Source organism: Morone saxatilis, unplaced genomic scaffold (genome assembly GCF_004916995.1).
Source record: "Morone saxatilis isolate NCDOM2014 unplaced genomic scaffold, NCSU_SB_2.0 Contig11, whole genome shotgun sequence".
Lineage (NCBI taxonomy): Eukaryota > Metazoa > Chordata > Actinopteri > Moronidae > Morone > Morone saxatilis.
The window spans coordinates 25363775-25387001 of NW_023339663.1; the positions used below are offsets into that span (position 1 = coordinate 25363775).

The window sequence follows — 23227 nt, forward strand, 5'->3', positions numbered from 1 at the left end:
TGGATAATATACATGATCCGTACGATTTCACTGACATTACAGTCATTCTCCTTTTTTAGCTGGAAGAGCTTGAAGAAGTCTTGAGGCTACTGCACCTTGCTGTGGATGAATGATTAATAAAAGCTTAAAATAACTCCCGACCAATGTTTTATTGTCAGTCCTGTACATGATCCCATTTTGATGCTCACTTAAACACACCCAGAACACAGCCGGTTCGAGGTGTTTGTGTCCGTTTGATAATTAGAACAGCTGCAAGAAGTTTCTTGCCTAAAGCCACACACATGCACATTTCCCTCTCTCCCAGGCTGGCATCAGGCTAGCCTTAGGCTTGTTTCGGGTGGAGGAAGAGGATGGTGGGGATGAAGATGTTCAATTCAGCTTTTGTGTGCAATCAACAGGTTGCTGTTGTTGGTTTGAGTGGCAGATGGCTTTTTCATACCTGCTTTAACTGAATAACACCTGAAGCTCAATGCCCTGCATTATTTGTTTACACAAACATTTTAATAGAAGGGAAAATATATAAAATGTATACTTGTGACAGATTAGTAGAAACTGTACTCTATTAATTGCTGATAAAATCAGTGTATAAACCTGCATTAAAAAGTCAGTGGGTTGGCTATGATGTCATTTGCGGTCCTAAAAGGCTGCTAGTTGTAAAAACACTCTATAACACTTGCTCTCTCTCTCTCTCTCCCTCTCTCCCTGACAGGTAAGTGTTCTGACCACTCTGGAGAGACGCTTCAACCTCCAGAGTGCCGATGTGGGCGTCATTGCCAGCAGCTTCGAAATCGGCAACCTGGCCCTCATCCTGTTTGTCAGCTACTTTGGCGCCAAGGCCCACAGACCCCGCCTGATTGGCTGTGGAGGGATTGTCATGGCGTTGGGGGCACTGCTGTCAGCCCTGCCAGAGTTCCTGACTCATCAGTATGAGTACGAGGCTGGGGACTCGTGGCACGCTGAGGACGGCAGGGATGTCTGCTCCAACACCTCCAGGTCAGAGAACCGAGACTCTGGGTTTAAATGTGGCAACAGAGCCAACACCAACATGATGTACCTTCTGCTGATCGGAGCCCAGGTCCTGTTGGGCATCGGGGCCACACCTGTCCAGCCTCTGGGAGTGTCTTACATCGATGACCATGTACACAGGAAGGACTCCTCGCTGTATATAGGTGAGTAGCACTGAGCTGTAAAACTGAGACATACAAGCTGGTTATCATGTCTGTGTTTATAGTCGTTATTGTTTAAAGGTGTTTCTCAACCTGAACAGAACATGCAGTACTGAAGCGCCAATGACCGCTCTGTAGCTCCCATCACTGCTGACTGAAAGCTCTTCTTTCCCACTTAAAAGCTTACTCAAACACCACAAAGCCACAGAAACAATTATGATGTGATGAATATGTTGCAGATCCTGAACAATTTACCAATTCAGCAATATAAACAATACATAGGAAGGACATTTTGGAACTAGCAACTAAATCAGAATCAGAGGCGAAACTGAGGACCAAACAGTGCCTTAATGTCAGTGACACATGCTGAAGTGCTTTCTTGCTGAGAGTAGGATAAGAAGATTGGCATCACTCAATTTGGGAACAGGGGTAGCTTAGTCCATAGGGACTTGGCTTGGGGACTGGGGGGTGGCTGGTTCAAGCCCACCAGTCAATACTGGGAGCTGGAGAGGTGCCAGTTCAATTCCATGTGTATAGGTTTTCTGTGTGTGTGTAAAATTAATAATCAGAGTGAAAAGGTGATGTTCCCCACAGGGACAATAAAGTAACTCTTATAAATATTTATCACTCTTAAGACTATACACTAAACATGAAGCTGGAGCCAGCACGCAATTAGGTTACGCTCAATTAGCATAACAAAGTAGATATAACTTGTTGATTAGTAAAAGTTAAATGTGCTGGTAGTTAGATTTTGTTTAACTATGGAGAGAGCAAGGTTAACTGTTTCCCTTTGTTTCCAGCTTTCATGCTAAATTAAGCTAATCGCTTGCTGGCTCTAGCTCCATATTAAGTGCATGCACACTGGTGGTAACAATCTTCTCATCTAATTCTTGGCAACAAAGAGAAGTGTATTCCCCAAAAACCCATGGCCACTGCATCAAGGACTTTACCAGGTGAGCTATAAGGACAACAACAACTGGCAACAGCTTGATTTTTCAAGCTCTTGCATTTGTCTGACTTGCGTTCCAGTTGGCTGGAAGTAATAAGAAGGCTAATGGCATAATAAAACCTTTACAATCACAATATCGATGAAAATGAATGGGATCATTATGTTGGCATAATTAAAACATGACTGTGACATTAATCATTCACGTGTGCAGTGAATGATCAGCACTCCGTAAATGGTTCATTATTAGTATAGAATTATAAGATTATAATATTATGAAACAAAATCTTACTGACATAATCTTCACGGAATCATAATTAGTCATGATTAGTTAAACAAGCTGTTAATGACAGGTGCACATGCAGCAAAGTATTCCTAAGTAAAAGAGAAAGCAGTGGATGGGAGCTAAGGCAGGTTTTAATGTGAAGTGCCTGTAGATACAAATGTGCTCACAATCAAATCACAATAAATGGAAAGCGGCACTTGAGCATACCACAGCTCGTTAGATATCATGAGGCCAGATTTGACCTTTTGGGGATTGAGCTGCACATTGTCACAATTTGTACAACAATAAAACAACTTCAGTTACTTCATCAGTATTCTGAAATAGTTAGTGTTGGTCACTGAGTGTGCAGGAATGCTCAGAAGGCCATCAGGAGTAAAAGGATATAAAGGAAGTATATCATTCTAAAATAAGACATTTACCCTGTCATCTCCTCTATCCTACATCAAGACCTATTGTGTGTCATGCAGTGTCAGAGTTTGTGTGTGTCCCTTTTGCCATTGTCATGTTTAGTAATCTGACTCACAGACTGAGTAGTTTGTAGTTTTTGTAGTTTGTTCATATAGTTTTGTGTCCAGATCATAATAGGAATATCTTTAACAGCTTGAATAAAAGTACATCAGTGTGTATTTATTATCGCTGCAACATACATGAACTTCTCACATTACAAATGATGTATAACATTTTTGCTGCTCTGATTTAGACAGAAATAAGAGATGCATTTTAATTATACAAGTGTACACAATTTTATTTCTTGATTTAATGAAAATATAAATATATACACTATTACGGTATGTCATTTAAGGCGATTGAGACAGGCCTGTTTCTGTGGTAGTGTACTGCATAGTATTGACTTAGCTCTGTCCTGCGCAGATAATGACTTTGGCCTGTGGATGGAAATATCTCTGGCTATTAAACATGTCAGTTATGTGTGAGAGGATGCATTAGTCCATCAATACTTGGCCTATTTTATACTCTTCTTTGTGGAATGGTGTCATACACTACCATGTTGCTGATGTAAGTACAGTGGCTAATTTGTGCCATGGGTATTATGTAACAATAAATAATATTCTTAATACTAAATTCATTTCATTATAGCACCCAAATTGTGCCCCAGGTCATTGTTTCTGTTTTGAAAAAGCTCATTTGTAGATTTTTGGGGCACTGTTGGGTATGGCGATACGATCAAGGAGTGTGTGTTTAATGTTGGAAAGCAGTCTTGAGCAGAAGATTACTGACTAATAATTTAATTTAAAGAGCCCATGTTTCCTGTATTGTCAGTGTTGAAGGGGAAATTGAGCAAAGCACTTTATTCCCAACTTCAGTGGCCAGGAACAGAGACTGCAGTTATACTTACAGCAGAAACCAAGAGGTCGACATAACACACATTACAGCCTGTCTGCCAAAGTTACCAAGGCAACAGTACAGAGACAGGCACTGAGGCTACAGTATGTGCCATTACTGTTCTTCTCACCGCTCAGCGACCTGCTAGTAGCAGAGCTCCATCTGGGGAGATGGAGTGAATGAGACAGAGGACGAGAGAAAAACAAATACAAAAACTCCAATTATTAGTAAAATGTTAAAACATATTTATTTGTTCGTGTTTTGATACATTTCAGCCAATTATGTGGAGTTTTTTCCCCATACAAGCTTTGGTTCTTCTGTGAATGTGTGTTTGGTTAACTAAAATGTATTTACAGTTTAACTGATAGTAGGGAAATACACTGGTCAATTTATATCTGCCCTTATGGGAGGAATGAAGGCACTAAAAGAAAACAAAATTAAAGTATTTTTGGCCACCGTGGGGCTAATTCCTCCTGCTCACATGCCTCTCTGCTAGTCCTTGGCTAGTTGCGTCGTCCCTGCTTGCGTTTCAATGCAGACCTCTTGCAGGGTGAGAGGGCCTGCGGTTTGTTCTGTGCATGCTTTGATCTGCACAGTCTCTGCCAGCAGTGCTCAGAGTGGAGGAGATGAGGGAGGGAGGGAGGGCTGGACGGAGGATGGAGGAAAGGAAGGAGGGCAAACAAGGCTAGCACAGCACCTAACAACCCACCCTACCCCCCGCTTGGCTAGAGGCCAACTCATACCAGATGCCTGATGTTAGACATTACACTTGATAGGCCTATTTCTTTGCTACTTTAGAAAATTTAAAGGAATCTACTGCACTTTACTGAATATGATGGGTTAATTCTACATTGCCTCACTAAAATGTGATAACTCATTAGCACAACTACACATTTAGCATCTCCAAAATTCCCTATTTATTCCTTATGTAACATTTTAGAATACATTACATCCATCAGTTTGGCAGCACAGTGGTTCAGTGGTTATCAGTGTCTACTCATCAGGAAGGTCCTGAATGTCCTTCATGCTTTGCACGTTCTCCCTGTTTGTGTTAAGTTTCTTCAGTAGTAGTAGTCCAAAATTTGTAGTTCAGGTCCAATAGAAAATCCACTGCATTTTTGTTTGTTTTCTTTTTCTCTGGCTAAAGCATACCTGTTCTGAAAATTACGTGTTTTAAATGACTCGTCCTGCTTTTGGTTTGAGAAAACAATTCTTAAATTAAATTCATAGTAAAGCAAGACTAAGAGTCTACAGCTGTGCTAACCTGTGCTCACACTGATAATGCTAACCATGCTGACGTTGCAGGTATTGAGCCACATCACCAAAGTACAGGATACATAAAAACTTTGACCACCTGGTGGTGCTAGAGTAAAGGTCAAGGATTCATCCTCTTGTGACCATGAATTTCTGTACAAAATATTTCAGTCCTTCAAATTATGCCAAAAACATTAACATTTTATAAAGTGCTCTGGCATGATTTTTTAGAGCAATAAGGGATCACTAACTGTGATTTCAGTTGGACTTTCAGAGTCAGAACTGCCTGTAAGCATGAATCTGATTGTGTTTGTCTGTTTATGTTAGCCTTGTGATGTACTGGATCTGACAGTCCAGTCAGTCAACCAAGGACGTCTCTTAACTGCAACCTTAAAAAGTACCACCATTTGTTGCTCTTTTCTCACTCCTCAGCTGTCTGAAATCTTGACTCTGATTTCTTATCGTGGCCACTGCTGTGTCCTGGCTCAGTGAGCCGTGGCCTTTGCCAGTCCATGAGGAACTGTTTCTTTCATAACATCCCCCAAGCTTCTTCCTTTGACACTTACAGATAGTCTATTATTCTTTTCTCTCCACCACCCCCTCTCTGTACTCTGTTTTTTGACAATCGAGGCATATTGATTGCCATGGTTACCTCCTACAATGTGACTGCTGGGTTGTCTGTTGTTGCTCGGTAATTGCACGGCGCCCCGGTCTTTATACAGTACATGTGTTATGTGCTGCTTAGTTGTATTTCTGCTGCTTCCTTTTCCTGGTCTCTATGCAGTGGCACTGTTTGACGAGCTTGACGTGTGAAGAGACGGTAACATTGTAAGAAAACCCCTGAATAATGCAACGTAACAGAAAAGCAGTTAGGAGATGTTTAGCAAACATCTAACCATACGATTAAATATTAAAGCAGCAGCTCTCCACAGGCTCGCTAACAAACCAGATGATTGAAAGGGAGGCTGCTCTGTTGTGACCACATCTTCACCCCACATGGATCAATACTGCCTCAAAGAGAGATTGAGGACACTGGGAATACTCAAGAGCAAACCAGGAAACACTTCACAGTTGTCATGGCACAAATCCCCCAGCATGCACCTGTCCTGTATCTGTTCTTGCTCAAATGTTGAGTACGTTTTCATTTAGTGTCCGGTACTTCTCTGTGTATGTGTTCTGTTCTGTCCTAGCAACAGATCAGACAGCAGGCTGGAAAAAAGAAACAGTGACTACCTTTTCAGTTAGCTGGCCAACAGATCATTGTGCCTTCTGGCAGCTGAGAGGAAAACAAAAATAGATTAAAAAGTGTAGTAATGCAGCAGTGATACACTGCAGCATAAGCAATGAAGAGTGGGATCTGTGTGATGGAAAGTGTCCAGAGTCTACAGCCACACTGGCAGCTCTGTGAGTCTTTACTAAGGCACTCTGCTAACATGAGCACACATTAGTGATGTTTAGCAGCTATAATGTTCACCATCTTAGTTTATCATGATGGCATGCTAACATTAGCAACAGCAAAAATGAATACTTTGACCCAATGATGACTACATGAAAGTCCAACACAAGCAGTCAAGACATTACATGGATAACCACAAATGTCAACCAGGTGTGGTGGCCCTACAGGAAGAGTAAGGGGATCACCAAAGTCATTAGCATTCATCCCCTGGGCACTATGGACAAACCATCCAATAATAGTTGAGATATTTCAGTGAGAACAAACTTGGTGGATACAGTACATATATATATAATTTTAAGTCTTGACCTGTAGCTTATATGATCAGCTATGATATGTTCTTGATCTAAGGAGAAACTAGCTTCCTACAGAAAGACTAACCAGCTCCTGAGCTCTGTGGACTATAGTATAATGTCCGAGCAGGACTGTAATTGGATTATTGATTGCTGTCTACTGCTTGACTGATACCCCAAGCAAAGGCAACTTACCCTTGTATCAATTGTATCACTTACAGAGCCTCTAACAAAAAAACAGCTATTCAATTAGAGTATTCATGCTCTGTGCCTTTTTTACAATAATGTAGCTTCAAATAGTCTCTGCTTTACATCCTAATGGGGTTTAAAATGTGGTGCTGTGTAAATGTTTGTATCTTGCTAATGGGAAATGTAAATCTTGTTTTGCTATAAAGTCAGGTGTATGTGAACATCACAGCAACACTACAGCCAAATTCAGTAGACTACTCTTCCGTTTTCGCTTGGTTTCCATGTATTTGCTGTGTCAGAAATGCAAATGTTTAGCCACATTAGCAGCATGCCTCTAGTGTTGACCTGTTGGTCAGCCCACCCCTCTGGTCCAGGCTGACATTTCTCATCAACTGATGGATTGCTATGACGGTTTGTGCAGACATTCATGGTGCCCAGAGGATGAATCTTACTGATGTTGGTAAGATCTAGCACCACCATATGGTTAACATTTATGGCGTGTCAAATGACAACAACTGCTGGATTGCCTTGACATTTGTTGGACGCATTCACGTTCCCCTCAGGATGAATTGTGATAACACTGGTGATCCCTTAACTTTTCTTCTAGCACCATTATCGGGTCAGAATTTCATTTTGTGCAGTGCTTTGTTTTAAGACCATTACTTCAGTAGTATCAGTATCAGCTGTACTTTATGTTTAGTGCTAATTCCAAAATATGGGCATGATAATATGCTTAAAGGTCCAGTGTGTAACATTTAGCAGGATCTATTGGCAGAAACTGAATATAGGTATGTATTAGTTATTAGTGTATAATCTTCTGAATATAGGAATAGTTCTGCCTAAGAATTAGCAATTTTTGTCTACAGAGGGAGCGGGTCCTCTTCCATGAAGTACACCATGTTGAACCACCATATTTTCTACAGTAGCCCAGAACAGACCAACCAAACACTGGCTGTAGATAGGGCCTTTCCCGTTTTTCACAGCCACCATAGTTTCTCTTACATGCTTGGTTGAGTCAGGGGGTTTCAGTTGGTTGCATTCTGCAATCTCACCACTACATGGCACTAAATCCTCTATACTGGTCCTAAGGCAATGAATACAGTAAACATATCTGCTAAACATCAGCGTGTTAGCATGTTGATTTTAGCATTTTGCTCAAATCATTGCTGTGTCAAAGTACAGCCTTACGGAACCAGTAGGCGTGAACTGTCAGCCTTGTTATTAGAAGTGTGTAGTTAGTCAGACTAATCATCTGATTTTTTCTAACATTAGTTAGAAGTTTGTTATTAATTTAAACATTTAAGAAACTAACAATACACTTGCTGTTCAGCACAACCTTCTCATTATTATGTGAATGCACAAAAGTACCTCAGACTAAGCTGGACAGCAGTGTTGAAGATCTGGAGCAGAGTGCTAAATTGCAGCAACAATAAATCATATTACAGTACAGGAGTGTAAAGTACAGTAACCTCCATGTACATAACAGTACTGTAAAGTAAAAGAGCAGTCGGAGCCTGAGGGGTCCAACTCTGCAGCCGCTGGGTCAGCTTCTCTCCTCCTGCCTCATATCTTAGCCTCTATTCATTGCTGTAATGCGTGTAATGAAGCTGTGAGGCTGCAAGCGGAGAGTCCACTGCAGCAAAATGTTTTTACTCCAGTGGAGTTATTACTCTTCCACTGTAGGACAGCAGAGGAAGGTATGGACGCTGACTCAGCACACACTGTCTGTTCAGACCAGCCCAGGTTGTTTTATATGTGCACCTCTTAAGACCACCTTTGCCAAGACACAAAGTGCCAGTGATTGAACCGTGCCATAATGTGAGTCTGAGTGAGAAATGATTCATGTGCTGGCAGTGTGAGCAGGTAGAGGAGCCCTGTCTCACACAGTATGACCTTGCCTCTGCTGCATTTATGACAGCCTGGTACAAAACACAGACGAGGTCACCGGCAATCATCATGTTGAGCCTGATTTTCATATCTTCTGTTTTTATTAGACCAAATGTAATGTAATGTTAACAATAAAAGTGACCCAATAGACTACAGTTGATTTTTATTGGTATTCCAAAAGAACTCAAATATATAGCCTATACAAATCAGTTTGTGACCGCTTGTTGTAAAAGTGGGTAAACTGAGCTACCCACCATTACACTCTTTTAAATACACACTGAGTCTGAGTAAAATACAGTAGAGCCACATATGCACTGTAATCAGAGCTTTTGAGGACACTCAGGTGATTATACACGAATGAAAATACCTGAATATTATATTCCATTGCTGCCAATAAATCCTCTTAAATGTTACACACTGGACCTTTAACTATAATATATCTGAGGCTGTAATTTGTGTTGATAATGAATGTGCATTATTCTGTAAAATATTTTTTTCCCCCGATATATGTAAATGAGTAAGAAAAATGTGCTTCTGGTCTTTATTTATTACAATCTTTATTTCATATTTATATTATAATTTATTTACAATCTTGGAACCTAAAAGTAAAAACATTATTCAGAGAGGATTAAGACAAAATATTTTCAAATTGGGGGTCAGTGATCTAATGTGCATCTATTGTGGGTGTCCTTGACATGAAAATGTTTGGGAACCCCTGGTTTAAACAAAACTGGGTTCAGAGAGTCTGCATTACTGAACAAACAGCATATTATTATTATTTATTTTTCTTTTTATATTATTATTATGTGTGTATTATATTAATAGTAAAACTAATGTTTTAGGAACAAACTACTGTCGGGTTCAGGTGGAGATGGATACAATCTCACATTAAGGAGGAGCTGTCGAATCCTCTACAAGCTCTCAGCTTAAGTGAAGTGTCTCCACCTGCCATTTACACATGGCTGGGTCAAACAAGCTGCCAGAGTTTTACATGGATATCTCTAAAGCTCTAAGCTCTCCCAGAGTGTCTGTACGTGAATTATACATTTCTCTTACAGCTAGTTTCAGTCATCAAGGTTCATGTGTCAGAAAGTTACTTTGGTGCTACAGTGTGAAAGGAATAAGAAATATAAGAAATAAGTGATCAGAGAAAATAAACTCATCTTCTCTTAGTTTGTATTAATGTACCTTTTCCTTTATCTCTAGCTGGTTGTGTGCATGTCCATTGTCCCAGCGCTCAGACACAGCAGGTATAAGATACAACAGCAGTCAGTTTTTTTGCATAGAAACAATGGAAATCCATTAAGGTGGAAATATTTAGTGTGCACAGCATCTCCGGGGTAAAGCATGTACTGCTAAAACAGCCTACTGTGTGTGTTTGAGGCGGTGTCAGATTTAATTCCCCCATGTCAGCCAACTGTCATCTCTGCCCTTTTAAACCATTTGCGCTTACCTTTTGTCATAGATATTGCTTGTGTTATATTGGCAACGGTGATGTGAGCTTAAATTCATTCTGGACAAAAAATATACAGGTTCATAAAACTTCTCAAACAGTGCAAACATCTGTGGCATTTACTTCATCCTGTCAGTATTCACAAATCAAGAATTTGGTTCCAAAATAAGATTATTATTGTTTGGGCAATTTTAGAAATGACTGACGCTATATTTTCTTTAGTTTTTAAAAGAGATAAAAAAGATAAGTAGAAAGATAGGGGAGTCAAATCCTTGAATACGTTGTACCAACTTGATGAGACTAAGTTAATGTAATATTTATAATTTGTGTTGTTATTTTTATACCTGTGTGTGATTTCCTGAGTGTTTTAACTGCCTCACTGCTAAATAAGCTTTCTCAGGATGATCACTCTCAAAGGTTAGTTCTACATTTCTCTGTGCCTACTCTGCTGATTCTATTTTCCAAAGCCATCAATCAATTGATATGTACTGTTACACTGTAGCTCAACTGAAGACACTGAATGAATCTGCAGGTTTCATCCACAGCTAGACTGCAATCATTCCAAAGTCAATAAATCCAGAGAAATTTACATTCTGCCTCTCATGAGCATTCAGAAGTTAATCCAGTCCTCTGAAAATTAACCTCACAGGCATTGATTTTTATAATTAATGTATTTAGAAATGTGTGAACGACATATTTCCAACATTATTCTAATGGTTGCTGTTTGCAGAATTTGTCAAATTACATTGAGGCAATTTTTATTTCAACAGTTCAATACATTAAAATGTAAAAAAATAATATGACTTAAAGTCATTGTTCACTTTCTCTTGACATTTTTTAAAATAATTTTACAGGTTTAAAAAATTATAAAAATCCTGTGGTTTCAGTCACACTTAATATGTACATAAACCTACCATTGTATAGTCACATACAAATATACATATATATATAAATTATTAAACCCAAATCCATTGCCATTTATTATTTCTGAAAACTTACATTTTATTAGACCAGTTTACTTATTATAGAATTTAAAAAGTTATTAGAATTTCACATTACTTTATAGATGTAGGTTTTTTTGTTTAGTTTTTTTCCAGCAAAGACACTTTAAGCATACTTTAATATGTGAGTCAAGAAAATATTTATATGTATGTAGTTTTTACTACACGCAGTTGTGTATAGTTAAAGCTCTAGTCCCTCACTACATACATTCTTTTGCTGCCATGAGCCCCCAGCCGGGTCTCCACGGAAATGGCCTTAGATGTACCGACTGTTGAGTGCAGACAACAGACTGGCAGCAGTCCTGAATGCTTCTCCTGATGGGTGTCTAGCAGCTGTTGCTATAGGATTATGAGCTCTCTGTCTTTTCTCACGGCATAACAAAGCTTACTGGGAATTCTCCGTCATCATGCTTATTGCTGCTATTGTCATCAGCTGCTTCACTTTGAAGGCCTCTCCAAGCTCTTACCTTATTCCAGTGTATACAGGACATTGTGCCCACAGCGACGTTCAGAAAATATGGAGCTTTGGTATATTGTAGATAAGACTGGCTGTCCAAGAATTTCCGCTGGTTTCCCTGCATCATATACATTATGGATTAGTTGTGTTGTCCCGTGTTTGTCTATGATTTGATCCTAGTGGAAGACAGAGTTGGACATGAGAGTTTGTTCATTGGTTGGGTGGTCAAGTTGGCCCTGTTGTAACCCCAGAACTCCTCTGTCACCTGACTTCAGCCCCGCTGGCATAAGTGACTCTGCTGAAATGAACAGAATGCATCTAGCTGACAGAGAAAGTCAGACGGAGAGAGGGAGGGTGTACCTGAGTCTATTGTCACAGTTTAGTGTATCTTAGTACAGTGTAGCTTAATGGAATGACATATAAAGTATATCATTTATGGTTCTCATACATTTTTTTTTTTATCTGTCTTTTCACTCTGCTCTGTACCGTTTGTGTCAGTGTACTGTTATTCTGTCTATTGTCCTGTACTGTGCAGCTGCAGTATGTCTTTTTTTATTATATAATATCACTGCCTAAAATGGGCCAGTACTCACTGTTACTGAGAATCAACACTTCTGATTTTTGTCCACGTAAATACCCTTACTTCTCATTGCGTACTCGCACATTTTGGTGAGTCTAGGTACGCACCCCTAAACACCTGCGTAATGCTTGATTTTATTCCCCCCACCAGCTGGCAGGTTAGTTAGGGATGGAATGAGATGGTTAGACTTAGAAAAAAATGTCAGGGTCAGAGCCAATCAGAGGCAGAGTAGAGTCTGATCTTTAAAATAACAAAAACAAAAACCTTACTGCATCTTTTTGTGAACATACGCTGAGAAAACAGCGCTGAAAATGTTGGTCCAATTCAGGCACTGTTCATGATATCTGCGCTAAACAACCAATAGCAGATCACACTCTTACCTTACACATGCCTAGGTTTTTAATTACGACCTTTTTTTGGATTTTGGACTATTTTTACATACTGTACCAGCTGGCAAGTTGACTTTTGTACAGACATTCATCCAGCACCATCATCAGGTCAAATTTTGAATTGGTCCTTTTCTTTTTTGACAAAATAAAATTCTCATGAGCTGTACTTCATGTTTAGTTTGACTCAGCCAATGTTAGCACTTAGTTAGTCTTATTGAAAACATCAACGTGGAAACTGGACGATGTCGTTTTGGTTTTGCACTACTAATATTCACAAATCTTTACAAAACTGTTATGTCCACCGTTAAGCATATGCATATTTATATATACAACATTCTATGTTTTATGGTTAGGACTGAGGCTTCTGACTTTATTTATTAGAGTTACTGTTATAAATATTTGGTCGTCTGTGGCCCTGAAGACCCAAAATCTGACATACGAATTATGGATGGGGCTTCATGCTGGCCTGGGTATTTAACGTACTGATCATGAATCACAGTGTTCCTGGTTTGAGTCTGGCATTCCTCATTTCTTGTCATCTCTCTACTGCATATCTCTCATAAGGGAATACAAATGCCTGAATGCCCTCTAAAAGAATTATGGATAAAATGTGTTTCTGTGCTGAAACAGTGACCAGAAATCAAAAAGGCAGCTTGAAACAATTTTTGTTTCTCATATTTTGGAGATTCATCTTTAGAAATGCATTAATAACACTATAAAAAATGAAGCCGCCGGTCCACTCTCAGATTTATCTCTGGTTACAACCACAGCACTAATCATTACATCCTTCACAGAAAAAATTACTGACTCTGTCATTCTATCAGTGGGGAACTGCCTCCTTTACTCTATAGCCTTGGTTATTAGCAGTTAGGCTACTGGAGCTCACTCCTATTGTTCCATGTACCACCGGCATGGATAACTGAGTTTCACTGCCACACACACATGCACACACAGGGTCCTGCACACTCTGCTGTTGCTTACTGGAAACCTCTCAGCCTCTGGGCCGAAACAGGGCAGCGTTGCTTTCCAGAGTAAGTCAACTGGAGCTAGTGCATCAGTGGTTCCCCACAGCTCTAACACTAAGAACCCATTTCCTGCTTGATTATTTATGATCCTGCTTGATAATCTAGTCTTAGATCAATTACACTGTGCAACCTATGAGCTGCATATTACAGTGACAGTTAATAAATCCCCAAAAAAAGTCCCTTGGCATAGATTCAACACATAATCTTTCCTTGACTAGAACACATTTGGTTCTAGTCATACAGTGGATTTAACAGCAGAAGTGTTCTCTGTGGTAGGAAGCGCCATGTTACCACACATTTAATAAAAGGGCCTTAGTAATGGACACTTTAGATACAATGCTGCCCTCTACTGAAATATGAGGTGAAGTGCACTTCTGGTTGATGGACAGTGGGTAGATTTAATTTTTTTTAATTATTGTTGTAATTATTACTGTACAACTAAACTAAGCTAAAGTGAACCAAATACTGCAAAAATAAATGTTAATTTTATGATTTTATACTAAAACATTGCTGCTGAGTTTTTGCTGTTGCTGTTTTCATTTTAACTAACTTACTCTTTTATGCTTTCTCTGTTTGTCTTGCAGGTATTTTATTTTCAACACTAGTGTTTGGCCCGGCCTGTGGCTTCATCTTAGGTTCTGTCTGTACCAAAGTCTATGTTGATGCTGTCTTCATCGACACCAGTGAGTTGGCAGCTGCTTTCTTTCTTTGAAATTCTTGAGATATATTCTTGAATTTTGTTCATTTTTGTTGCTGTAGATAAACTATTGACCATACTGGGAAAATTAAGAACAACAACAATATTGTACCACAATAGAAACATTAAATTAACAGGCAGAATTTACTTCTACTGGAATCCAATTTTTTCATATTGATCTATAAAATTTCATTCAACACTCATCCGTTGTGGTATATTCCCCTACCTCCTTTCCAGGTACACTGGACATCACCCCAGATGACCCTCGCTGGATCGGGGCGTGGTGGGCCGGCTTCCTTCTCTGCGGTGCCTTACTCTTCGTGTCAGCCCTCTTCATGTTTGGCTTCCCCCAGTCGCTGGACGAGCAGGACATGGATGGTGGAGGGGAGAGTGAGCAGGCCATGCTGCCTTCTTCCCTGACCCTGGAGTACCAGGGCTCTAAACCCAACGGGGCCATTCATGGCTTTGATATAAACAGCGGACTCTCAGTTTGTGAGCATCTGAGAGGTGAGAAGGAGAACAGAAGGGAGGATATCCTGAGAAAAAATGGCTGAAGAAAAGCGGGAAATTTGGAAATAGAATATGAGATTTGATTGTCAATCAAATTCCTCAGAAATTATCATTTTTTTGTCCTTCCTAACCCTTTTCTCTGTTTTTTCTGTCTCTCTAACGGTACCCGTTCTACTACTTATTGTATCCTATTTTCTCCATTTTCTTTTTCTCCATCGACCCAGTAATCCCCCGGGTAACAAGGCACCTTCTCTCTAATCCGGTGTTCAGCTGCATCACATTGGCAGCCTGCATGGAGATTGCTGTGGTTGCTGGCTTTGCTGCCTTCCTGGGAAAATACCTGGAGCAGCAGTTCAACCTTACCACCTCCTCAGCCAATCAGCTGCTAGGTAGGCGGATCATAATCTTGTGTATTTTAGCATTAAACCTTCAGGGCACACAGGTTTAGGACATAATAAAACTAATTTTATATCATGGAGAATTTATATATTGTTTAATATAATGACAACATTTGTGCAGTGCAGAAACATATACTAAGGAAAATGCCAGTAAAAACATTGGACATCTTTGTCTTCCCCTCCCCAGGTATGACGGCCATCCCCTGTGCCTGTCTGGGTATCTTCCTCGGGGGTCTGCTGGTGAAGAAACTGAACCTGTCAGCTTTGGGCGCTGTCCGAATGGCCATGCTGGTCAACCTGGTGTCCACTGCCTGCTATGTCTCTTTTCTTTTCCTGGGCTGTGACACCGGACCTGTCGCCGGGGTGACTGTCGCCTACGGCAACGAGTAAGCAGGGACGCCTCCTTTTGTGAATGAATGAACAAGTTATTGTATTGCTTGTATGCATTTTTTCAAGAAACATATTCTAGTTATGCATGACTTGCACTAGCATGCTAATAAGAATATGACAAAATACAAAAAAATAAAATTGACAAACAATACAATGTACTGCAACTTTTTTGTTTAGATATAGCTTTAATAGCTATTACCACTTTAACCATTCCTGTTTACATAATACTGGTGTATTAATACAGGATTCAGGCCTTGTGTAAGAGACTTTAAATAAGCCAAAAATAACCTTTTTGTCACTAAGAGACAAGATGATGAAGCTGGGAGGTTTTGTTGCTAATTTATTGAACTTCTCTTGTGCATTAACAGTAAAATATCAGCAATGCTTTATATCTGTAATATGATGTTCCAAATGTCAGATAGCAGACATAAGCACTGTCAGTGTTTACTGTGGAGTAAACTGCCTCTGCACTGTACTCTATGGGTTAAAACTTTAAAACATGCTGTAATTCTGGTGTTATGCATTTGACGGATGTCGGATGTTCAGCCCATAGAGTGCTTTATGTATGTCAAGTGCTGACTTACTCTTTAAAAATGAACTAATGTCTATGCAGGCTTGAAATGATACAAAAGTGAGTGAATGTCTACAGGAAAAGTTTGTTTTGAATGAAGTTGTCCTGTGGTTATTCCCATTTGATGTGAACATTGTACACAAAATATATTACAATATACTCCCTAACATGACCTTTGACCTCCTCCATAGGACGCTGCGGTCCTGGCAGCGACCTGAGTCACCGTGCATCAATAACTGTAACTGCTACACAGCATCAGTGAGCCCTGTCTGTGGCTCCAACGGAGTCACCTACCTCTCAGCCTGCTTCGCTGGCTGCATCAAACCAGTGAGTGCAAAAGTTAACACACACTAAAACAAGACCGCTATGACTAGCTTGTAGACTGGAGACTACACACATAGATACATACATAAATACGGTGCAGAATTCCTACTTTAGGTCTCCATATTCACAGTAAGATAACAACATTTTGATCTAATTTCCTCTTTTTTCATCAGAACCTGACCAGCTGTACGTGTATATCCAGCACCAGTGAAGATGCGGTGGCTTTACCAGGGAAGTGTCCCAGTCCAGGCTGTCAGCAGGCCTTCCTCACCTTCCTATGTGTTATCTGTGTGTGCAGCATGATCGGAGCTATGGCCCAGACACCCTCTGTCATCATCCTTATCAGGTAAGGAGACCTGATGCTATGCATAGACTGCCCACAAGAGGGAGCCGTTGACATTCATGGCAAAATGATGGAGTCAGATTCACTTCAGTCATACTGACACACATGGTAACATTATGTTATACACAGAGTCAAAGAACATTGTGGGGTACATAACAGACAGGTGAGCAAATGGCTTTGAATATCACTCTAGATAAATATAGTCAATTATATCTGTCTATATATTAAAGAATACTTTGTGTTTAGTACGACTTAGGACATACTTTTATACTTGTTATCATATTTCAGTAGAATTACACCGTACATTAAATTATTACGGATATAATAACCAGGATTTTAATGTGTTTGTGGTAACTAAAAAGCTGCAGACAGCTGCTGGTTAGCTTTTCTGAGTGTAAGTCTGGAAAAGGGGAAACAGCCTACTCTGTCCAAAGCTAACAAAGTCCACCTACGAGCAACTCTAAGGATCACTAATTAACACGTTATCTTTTGTTTAATCTGAACGATAACCTAAAGAAAAGTGTAAAAACATTTACAGTGGAGGTATGTGCAGGAGTCTTGTCGTCGGGTTGCCAGGAGACAGACATGAAGCAGAAGTAGTTACACTACTTTCCCCCCACCTGGTTCCAGACTTTATGCTAAGCTAAGCTAACTGGCTGCTGACTGTAGCTTCATATGTATTGTACAGATCTGAGAGTGGTATCAACCTTTTCATCTAAGTTTTGACAAGAAAGCTAATAATATTCCCAAAATGTAGACCTATTCCATCAAACAAACACCCGGGTTTCTTGCAAATGGTAAAGTTACTGAACTGCTTTCATAGACCAATGACCCCACCTGCTGTATTTCCCGCAGTTGTGTGCATAGTTTTCCTGTGTAATAAGGAAAGATTATTTTGCATGTGTGTGCTCACTATATTTTACCAATAAATAAAGTGGTAGATATTCTGGCTAAACTGTTAGCTAGTTTACAATTCAACTGATTTCAAACTTTGTTGTTGCATTTTCTCCATGTCCCCAAAGTACAGCAACTACTTTGGCGTGAAGAATGTTATCATAATTGAAAGAAAAGATACAGAAATCAGACCTAAGTTTTCCATAATTTTTTATAAATGATCAGATAATTATTAAGATAATCAGGCTAAGCTCTTAGGTCTACAGCTTGCTTGACCTCACTGGGAATGAAACTTTCTATGCTCCGGTTACCAGTACACACCATTTATGCCAATTCTGTCTTTGTTTTTTCAGAACTGTAAGCCCAGAGCTTAAATCTTATGCCCTTGGAGTTCTGTTCCTGCTCCTGAGACTGATAGGTAAGCAGTTTTTAACATTAAATTAATGTATTCGCTTTGTATACTTTACTTTTCTGCAATTATATCCACAAAAACAATTATTTGTTCTTGATTTTTCTATGGTTACACATTCTGTAATAAGTCTCACACTGCAGTGTTTGTCCTATCTGATGTGTTCATGACATGTTCACTGTTGCCCTGTAGTTTTGTTCTGAGATTTAAATGTCAGAGCAATTTTTCACCCTGGTTGAAATGAATTTCATTGGTCTGTCTGTGTGGATATAAAGGAAACCTGAACTCAAACTGGTATGCTTTTTGACCTATTGACCTGCTGTCTGTCCACAATCCCCTCCTGCACCAGGCTTCATCCCTCCCCCTCTGATCTTCGGCATGGGCATCGACTCCACCTGTCTGTTCTGGAGCACCGTCTGCGGCGAGAAGGGAGCATGTATGCTGTACGACAATGTGGCCTACAGGCATCTGTATGTCAGCATCGCCATTGTCCTCAAGTCGTCAGCCTTCATCCTGTACACCACCACGTGGCAGTGCTTGAGAAAGAACTACAGGAAATACATCAAGAACAGCGAGGGTTACCTCACACCCACCGAACTCTTCGCCTCCAATGTGACTCTGGACAATTTAGGCAAAGAGATCACCCAGAACCCAGCCAACAGGACAAAGTTCATATACAACCTGGAGGACCATGAGATGTGTGACAACATGGAGTCAGTTTTATAGTGGCGGTCTGCAATGGGATTGCATACTGAGGCTGTTAATGTGCAACTGATGTGCGATGTGTCTTTGGTGTCGTATCAGTTTAGAAGAATGTTGTCAGTAAGGGTCTTAGCTTCTTCTCACCCAAAACATCAGACATAGTGAAAAAAAATGAAGAGTTTCCCAAAATGCTCTATATCCACATTGCACTTAATGTTTTTTTAAACTGAAATACATATGATTTGGTCCATTTTTTGTCAGACAAAATCATAAGCTGACTTGAAAACATTTCTTGCGGTTATTTTAGTTTTTTTTCCCTTAATTTGACAGCAGAATAGAGATTGACAGCAAACATTAGGAAAGAAAGGAGAAAAGGCACGCAACAAATGTTCCCAGCCAAATGTGAACCAGGGACATTGCATTTAATGCGTCATACCACTAATACACCAGGACACCTCTGGAATGATCCACTGTTCAGTTCAAATTGGCGTCATATTAGGTTTAGATTTATTACAAGGCCAGAGCTCTTTGAGAAGCAGAGGTCTGAAATTTTGGTTATTCATTAGCTTTATTAGACAGTTTATTTTCCTTTAGAAGGAAGTACTTCTCAGGTCCAGATGTAAGATAGAAAGGACAGGTCGTTCATCATTAGATGATGCATATTTTAGCTCATGGTTAGAGCACTTTTCCAGACATGCAGAACATACTAGGCAACCTTTCCACAGACTTATTAACAGACTTGTTTAGAAGATTTAAATTTAACATAAAAAATAGGGAAAGATAGAGATGCATTGTCTACAGAGGCCTGACAAATAGGATACTGGCCAGGGGATAGGCATAATCCAAGTAATTTAGAATAATAATAAAGGAAATCAACACCTGGTTGTGACTCAATGCGGCCCGATTTCCTGGATACATCGTTAAAGCTTCAGTTCAGAGGAGAGGGCAGAGTCAAAGTATAAAAGTAGTACAGACTAAATACTGACCCCTCTAGCCTAAAATGAAGCCAATTAATTTCAAACCAATTATACAATAACTGCACGTTTCTTTAATCTCAACTCCAGTGAGCCAAACCCAGATACAGTAAGCAGTGGAAAATTAATGAAAGATTTAGTTTTGTAAATAAATCATATTGCTTAGCTTATTGTGCAATATCTTCTAAAACCAGAAATGAAGATTACAACAATATTTGTAACAGAAACTGATTTTATTTTTCATTTTGTCATTTTTTCAGGAGTAGAGGGCTCTGTTCTCCAGAGGGTGGATAATATCCCATTTTGGAACCAAACTCTTCAGTTTGAGTTGTTGCACATATTGTTCAGATTTTAAAAACCAAGGAATAGAGTCTTTCTCACCAGCTTTCAGTGTAATTGGTCCATTCTTGTTCTGGAGGGCACTTTAGGAGATTTGTTGAAGGTAGAGCCAGTACGTAATTATCCCTTTACTGTGTCATAGTGTGGAGTTTTGCTATGAATGCTCGATAAGATTGTGAGAGTAATTTTCTGTTTCAGAGCTACAGAAATGTTTCTTTTTTAAAAACTACACACCATTTTGTTGATATTAACTTTTTCTCTTTGACAGTTATAGAAATTAGGCGCAAATTCCAAAAGCAAACTTCTACGTAGGCGTATAGCTAATTAATGATGATGATGACACATGAGCTGACTCAGTAACTGAACTTGTGACATTTCAGTTACATGACTATCTTCTTAACCACTGATTTGACCGTACCACCATTATAATTCTGCCAGGAACACTTGTGTAAATGGCAAATCGAGACAGAAATACAGTTTGACTTGGTGGTGTAATTCTACTCTTGGGGATGCCCTGCAGCAGTAATGCATGGAATACATAGCAACATGATAAATAACAAGCAGGGAACACTGCAAATAAGACTCTCTAGGGTGTGTGTGTAGTAGGGCCAAAGCAGGTGGAGGCAGATGGGGGCGGGCCTTCCACTGAATAGAATCACGTACCAGCAGCAAATTTGCTCAGGGCGTAGCGGAGGGACTGAGATTGAAGAGCATTTAAGCAGAACGCCAAGTCAAGCCAGTGAGACATGGATGATGTGAGGCTGCTACGGTCAGAAGACACAGCCATAGCAGTGACCGAGCATACAGCATAGCATGACGCACAGTGTCCAGCCAGAATTAGTTCAATTAAAAGCATGCTGGTAATGCATGCAATAATATAAAAGAAATATTCAGTATGTTACTAAGCTGCACAGATTCTGTGGTTTGGTGGCCATGGTAATAGTTAAATACACATTTAACTCGAATGGCCTCTAAATTCTATTTTAGACCATGGAAAAGCTTTATAATGCATACTGCATTGTGATGAGCAAACCTCAGCTGAATAATCACTCACACTGCAGTGATTGTCTAAACACAGATGTTTATTGTTTGTTTTATTTCAATAATTTTTTGTTAGGAATTCTATGGGATTCTGATTTCTGACATATCCAGTTTATATAGAGAATATATTGTTTTTCCTGGCTTACTTTGTAAGTATTTACTATGTTTTGCATCAAAAATATGGACCTTTGTCCAGCCACTCACCATCACAATAGATTTCATTTCCAAAATGTGTAATCCCTTTGATGTTTGGAGGTGGGGGTTAAAGGAGTAGTTCAACATTTTGGTAAATAAACTTGGTTTACCTTCTTGCCAAATGTTAGATGATTGATACCAATCTCATGTCTGTAGCTTAGCATAAAAACTTGAAATGGCGAGAGACAAGCCTGGCTCTGTCCAAAAGTCAAACAATTTCCACCTGCCAACACTTCTGAAGCTTGTTTATTAATATATTATATCACGTTTGATTAATACATACAAAAACTGAAAATGACGCTGTTGCCCAAGGGGTTGCCTGACAACTAGGGTTGGGTACCATTAACATTTGAACTGATACTGCTACTTGGAATTTGGTACCCAATGGTACCTTTTTTCATTCTGTGCTCTCTCTGTAATAACAAAATGCAATTTTAGTTGTAAAAAAGAATTCCAAACTTCTCTCACTACTTGCATACTTGCAAAACTACCGATTCGCATACTATTGGTTTCACGTACTGTTTTAGCTTATTAAATAGCATGTTGGCAAGAAAGTGTTGGCTAATGCCAGTGTAAGTGCTATCATCTACGGCAGTGAAAAATCCCAATTATCTCCAACAACAATTTATCCAACTAGTTAATAAATAACCTGAAGATGTCAATGCCTCACATAAAGTTTTTTTGTCTATCGAGGTTCTACGGCACTGGCTGCAGGTGTGCTAATGATAGCTGCGGTTACTGGAGGGGGTTTGGCTTTCATCAAACACGGAGCATTCCTCAGCTTTTAGATACGTTTTGTTTTTGAACAGTTGTTTCCTCATTTTAGATAGCCACGTTTGAATTTTGCATTACAAGCATTGCAGTGAGTGTAACCATGCTTGCGTCCGCTTTCGGCTCGCCATTGCGCTGACTAACTGTAACTTGAACAAGCTGCAGTGGTGATGTAGTCTCGCTCTCTCTCTTTTTCTCTCTATACTAGAAATTACTCTTTCGACAGGTACCAAAATTTGGCACTGATTGATTTACTGTGAAAAAGTACTTGGTAGTACTTACGTAATTCAGTCGGTACCTTTAAAAGTACCAGGTTCGGTACCCAACCCCCAACCCTACTGGCAACTACACAGTGACAAAATCTCCAGGAAGTCACTGTACTGGTTGTTGTTCGGGTTAAACAAAAAAGATATATGCTGTTAATAGGGCAGCTTGAGAGGTGTTCATAGATGGATTTTGTTACGGCAGCCAGGGTAGCTGTTTCCCCATTTTCCATCTTTGTGCTTAATACACAGACATGAGAGTGGTATCTAACTATTGGCCAGAAAGCAGCGTATTTCCTAAAAATCCACCTACAAAGTTCTATGATTCAGTTTAATTTTATGCTGCCACTCTTATTTTTGTTTTTTTTTTTGTAAATGGTGGAAATTATTTTGGGTCCACACTACTCACATGTATTTAGTTTGTTTAGTTTAGTTAGTAGTATAAGATTTAAACTATACATTGATGGTGCTTAAGCATCATAAAAAATAAAGAGAATATTATATCAAATGGGGAAAGCAGCTGGAAAATGTTGAAGATCAACAATGGACCTACATTCAATACAGAGCCTTGCCAAACCAGACCAGACTAAACTAATGTCTGCTTGGTTTGATGTGAACTACAAGGGTATAAATACAGATTTTTTGAATCGCAGTGAGACTTAAATTCTTAAACTGGAAGAATGTTT

The 23227-nt window shown here is 39.5% G+C and overlaps 1 protein-coding gene across 1 annotated transcript in view; it reads left to right on the forward strand.

Annotated features, from left to right (window-relative positions):
* Window positions 1-20905, forward strand: part of LOC118343386 (solute carrier organic anion transporter family member 3A1-like) — a 23834-nt gene extending 2929 nt beyond the window's left edge. The window contains exons 2-10 of the mRNA XM_035682183.1: window positions 710-1169; window positions 14305-14403; window positions 14655-14924; window positions 15152-15316; window positions 15513-15711; window positions 16478-16613; window positions 16784-16956; window positions 18201-18265; window positions 18606-20905. Of these exons, the coding sequence (XP_035538076.1) occupies window positions 710-1169; window positions 14305-14403; window positions 14655-14924; window positions 15152-15316; window positions 15513-15711; window positions 16478-16613; window positions 16784-16956; window positions 18201-18265; window positions 18606-18982 (1944 nt within the window). The 3' untranslated portion in view covers window positions 18983-20905. The remainder of the gene's footprint in view (window positions 1-709; window positions 1170-14304; window positions 14404-14654; window positions 14925-15151; window positions 15317-15512; window positions 15712-16477; window positions 16614-16783; window positions 16957-18200; window positions 18266-18605) is intronic.
* The last annotated feature ends 2322 nt before the right edge of the window (window positions 20906-23227 follow it).